At 42.8% G+C, this 5,000-nt stretch overlaps 1 protein-coding gene across 1 annotated transcript in view; it reads left to right on the forward strand.

Moving 5' to 3' along the window:
• The window catches only part of Awh (LIM/homeobox protein arrowhead), a 173,481-nt gene that overhangs the window by 120,160 nt on the left and 48,321 nt on the right, over positions 1–5,000 (forward strand). Inside the window, exon 3 of the mRNA XM_070090745.1 lies at positions 763–1,007. Within this exon, the coding sequence (XP_069946846.1) occupies positions 763–1,007 (245 nt within the window). The remainder of the gene's footprint in view (positions 1–762; positions 1,008–5,000) is intronic.

Consider the following 5,000-nt stretch of genomic DNA (forward strand, 5'->3'; position numbering starts at 1 on the left):
CGAATTCTCTGCATTATATTCACACCACACATTGCCCTCAGACATGACATCTCCACTGCCTCCAGCCTTCTCCTCGCTGCAACATTCATCACCCATGCTTCACACCCATATAAGAGCGTTGGTAAAACTATACTCTCATACATTCCCCTCTTTGCCTCCAAGGACAAAGTTCTTTGTCTCCACAGACTCCTAAGTGCACCGCTCACTCTTTTCCCCTCATCAATTCTATGATTCACCTCATCTTTCATAGACCCATCCGCTGACACGTCCACTCCCAAATATCTGAATACATTCACCTCCTCCATACTCTCTCCCTCCAATCTGATATTCAATCTTTCATCACCTAATCTTTTTGTTATCCTCATAACCTTACTCTTTCCTGTATTCACCTTTAATTTTCTTCTTTTGCACACGCTACCAAATTCATCCACCAATCTCTGCAACTTCTCTTCAGAATCTCCCAAGAGCACAGTGTCATCAGCAAAGAGCAACTGTGACAACTCCCACTTTGTGTGTGATTCTTTATCTTTTAACTCCACGCCTCTTGCCAAGACCCTCGCATTTACTTCTCTTACAACCCCATCTATAAATATATTAAACAACCACGGTGACATCACACATCCTTGTCTAAGGCCTACTTTTACTGGGAAATAATTTCCCAGTAAATAATTTTTTTAAGTGTGAACACTATATCATGTGTGTGTATGTATCTCTCTCTCTCTCACTGTACAGCTGACGAGAGTTTGTCTTGCCCCTGAGCAGCGTGAGCGAGTGTCGCCGTCACGAGGAGGGGACAGTGTGGGTTTATCAGTGGTGGCGTCGCAGGGTTGCGGGGAGGTGTGCCAAGGGTGCCACGACGTCATCGCTGACCGCTTCCTCCTGAGGGTCAACTCTCGCTCCTGGCACCAAACTTGTCTCAGATGCTGCGTCTGTCAGCTGGCTCTAGACCGTCAGCCATCTTGCTTTATACGTGAACACAACGTCTACTGCAAGACAGACTACACCAGGTGAGTGTAATGACCTGTTTTGAGAAAATTAAAACTGTATCAGGGTATGCAACAAATTCTAACCATACAATAGAGCGAAAAAGTATTGTGAAGGACCTGGGAGTGATAATGTTAGAGGATCTCACCTTGAAAGACCACAACAATGTATCTACCTCATCTGCTAGAAAAATGATAGGACGGATAATGAGAACCCTCAAAACTAGGGACGCAAAGCCCATGATGATTTTCTTCAAGTCGCTTGTTCTCTTTAGGCTGGAATATTGCTGTACACTAACTGCCCCCTTCAAGGCAGGCGAAACTGCTGACTTTGTGTACAGAGAACTTTCACGGCACACATAAGTACGATAAAGCACCTAAATTACTGGGAATGGTTGAAGTCCCTTGATTTGTATTCCCTGGAACGCAGGCAAGAAAGATACATGATAATATACACTTGGAAAATCCAGAGGGACTAGTACCAAACTTGCACACGAAAATCACTCCCTATGAAAGCATAAGACTCTGCAGGAGATGCAATATTTCCCCAACGAAAAGCAGGGGCGCCACGAGTATGCTGAGAGACAACACAATAAGTGTCAGGGGCCCAAGATTGCTCAACTGCCTCCTAGCATACATAAAGGGGATAACCAAGAAACCCCTGGCTGTCTTCAAGAAGGCGCTGGACAGGCACCTAAAGTCAGTACCTGACAAGCCGGGCTGTGGCTTTTACGTCAATTTGCCTGCGGCCATCAGTAACAGCTTGGTTGATCAGACCACGAGGCCTGGTCTCAGACCGGGCCGCGAAATCCTCTCCAGGTATACTCCAGGTATACGTAGTCTACTGCACCTGGTATCAAATACATAGATGAAGCCTCTGCTGGTATTATAGCAGTTGGTTACCCCAGGATGATAAAGATTTGAGGAACTGATTAAGAGATTTTAAGAAGTTTTCTCTGAGGAAATAGGAAAATTTCTGGCAATCCGAGAGGAATGGGGGCGTAAAGACACCAGACTATAATCACTACAAGTTAAGAGGTGAAGAAGCTACTAAACGATCTTAACACAACGAAAGCCATGGGACCTGATACTCTATCACCATAAATACTGAAAGATTCTAGACAAGAACTATGAGTGCCACTGCAAAAAACGTACAAGTGGCTGGAAACAGAGCAGCTACCAAAACAATATAGAAAACGACGAACGTCGTACCGTAATGAAGACGGGTGACAAAGGCAGCTTTAATTTTGTCTCGCAAATTTACTGGAGGTCTATAACAGAGTAACGAGATCAAGCAGAAAAAGAGGGATCGTTGGACTGCATTTTCCCTAGGTGCAGAAATGTGTTCAACACTATTCCACATCAAGGACTATTTGTAAGTTGGAAAAAAACAGGCTGGCGTAACAGGAAATACACTTTAATGTACCAAAGAGTATCTATGAGGAAAAAACACAATGATGGTTAATGAAGAAGTATCTACAGGAAAAAAGCAATCAATACGAGAACTAGTATTGTTTCTGATATATATAAGTGCCCTGCCAGAGGTAAGCGAACCATACATTTCGTTTTTTCTGCAGATTTTGTAAAGCTGCTCAAAGATAAACAAATGAGAGTAAAGAGGGAGGGACTGAGAGAATTCCGGACAGGCTGTATGATTGGCAAGACAAGTGTCTACTGGAATTTAATACTAACAAGTTTAAAATTATAAAAATATGGGAAGAGGAGAGACGACCAGATACTGAATACAGCACAATAAACAAGGAGAACGATATAAGAGTATGCATAATACTAGGAATATTACCTGAGGCGCTCGATAGAATTTCAGTTGCGTCTGAGAAACTGGCACAAATAAGAAGCCTCAAGGGATACAAATTGTATTCCTTGTAGAGTATGTCGCACTGCCGTGGAGCTCACAACTCCCCATCCCTTTGGCACTCCCCCCCTTGCCTCTGCCTTCCCGCCACGCCCCTCTGGCTCCCTTCCCCGCCCCTCGCCCTATCCGTCCCGCTCCGCACTACAATTTCTCATATGATCCCCACAAACCACCCAAATATTACCTTCCCTTTGAGGCATTTGTCTAATGTTTTTCTCCGAAACAACTACATATATTCTTGTAAAAATCTTACAATGAGCTTTACTGCCAGCTTTACATATAAATCCTTCAAGGCGCCCTTCATCTCAAATTAAACACATATAAAGCACTGATACCAAGTCCAGATAAAACCTCACACTAAACTCATGTACGCCGTTATATACATTTAATGGATGAGGTCTCCTGAAGTCAATGGATAACTGATGTCTCTTTAGCAATTGCATCAGTACGACCAGTAGACAAGGCAACTGAGACATTAATAGTAGTAGTGGTATACGTAGAGGTGACAGTCATAACAAAACTGGTGGTAACCAGGAGTGCCACACACAGCTCTGAGAGTGGCAGTGGAGTAACACAAGCACCTCAAGACAGAAACAGAGCTATAGCAAATTAGTAGAGGAAGTTTTAGCCCACATCTTAAATCCAACTCCATTTCCTGTAAATTTCCATGCCATTTTTCTAATGTGGTATGGTACATTGTTTCCTGCTTTCATACCGAAAAAGCCTGAAGAGCGGGAGAGAGCCTTCTGTTTTTCTAACCTAGCCTCACATACCTTGACAACATACGATAGTTCTTAATCTATGAAGTAGATAGTTCACCTCAGAAGCGAGTCTCTATGTGTACCTCCAAGTCCTCTATTGTCTTTCCCATGTACTCCCATGCGCTCCTCTCCCAAACTACAATTTGTATCAACGTAGGGAGAGAATAATATGAACTGGCAGTCAAAATATAAGAGAAGGCAGCTAGGGAGACCCCAGACTGACCCACAGAACAATTCCCGCCTTTCTCTTGTCAAAACGAGAATGCAGCGGACAGTTTAAATAATGATGCTGGGATTATATCTCCTTCTCTTATCAAATCTATCTCTCGTTCAGACTATTTGCGCAAGGCAACGTCTCGTCCAGCGCCCTCTGGCAACACTTGCTCTACAGTTGCCCGATACCTATAGCCCACAAATATTTTTTTACGCACTTCTGAGATACTAGTAGACAAATTATATTTGAATCTTAGATTACTGAGTTATGGAAGAAATTTGGAAAACTGAAATAATGGTTTTCATGCGATAATATGTGAGTGCTGAATCTGATTTGCTTCAATCATTCAACGATAGTACTTGTTAATGGAATTTTTGAGTGATTACAATGCTGGTGTATTTTAGGTTACTGATCTCTCTCTGAGGTAACAGAGGGATACCTCTTCGGCTTGGCTTCAAACCTGGTGTTTCTGTGTGTGTGTGTGTGTGTGTGTGTGTGTGTGTGTACGTGCGCTCGCGCAAGACAGTTGCTACAAACAAGCGATCAAATAAATGCAAAACAAGCCACTAAGGGATGGAAAAAAATATCTTTAGGCCTTTCTCCAGTGCTTCGTCAGGAGTTGTTTAATGTTGCAATAGATAGATGGAATGGAACATTTTCACAGGTATATAGGCAGTGTAGTTCGTGCCATGTTACATGGGCAAAACGTTGACTCAGTAAAAGTGCTGGTCTGCACCTGTGTCTGATTTAATCATGCATATGATTCATTTGCTTCCTTAATTTTCAACTGTGCCCATCCATTTCCGATCTCCGTCTTTCAAACCTCCAGTGTTTCCCCTCCTTATCCCCGGTCAATACTCCGTCACTGCTCTTCTTTCACATTCCTCAGTATTCATAACTCTACACTTTCTGGGACTGAATTCCAGAAGAAATTTGTCTGAGCATCCGCTAAAGTTTTTTCGAGTCCCTGTAAAGGCTTTCCATGTCTTTCCAAATTTTTACTTTCCTTCTATTAATATCGTCTGCAAACAGCGAAATAAAGCAACATATCTTTTTTTTATTGGTATATGGTTTATGTATATGAGTAACAGTAATGGTCCCATGACTGACCCCTGTGGGACCCCGCTTGTCACTTCTGTCCATCAGTGTAACTCCTCCTTGAACATCCC

This window comes from Cherax quadricarinatus, chromosome 32 (assembly GCF_038502225.1).
Source record: "Cherax quadricarinatus isolate ZL_2023a chromosome 32, ASM3850222v1, whole genome shotgun sequence".
Taxonomy (NCBI): Eukaryota; Metazoa; Arthropoda; class Malacostraca; order Decapoda; family Parastacidae; genus Cherax; species Cherax quadricarinatus.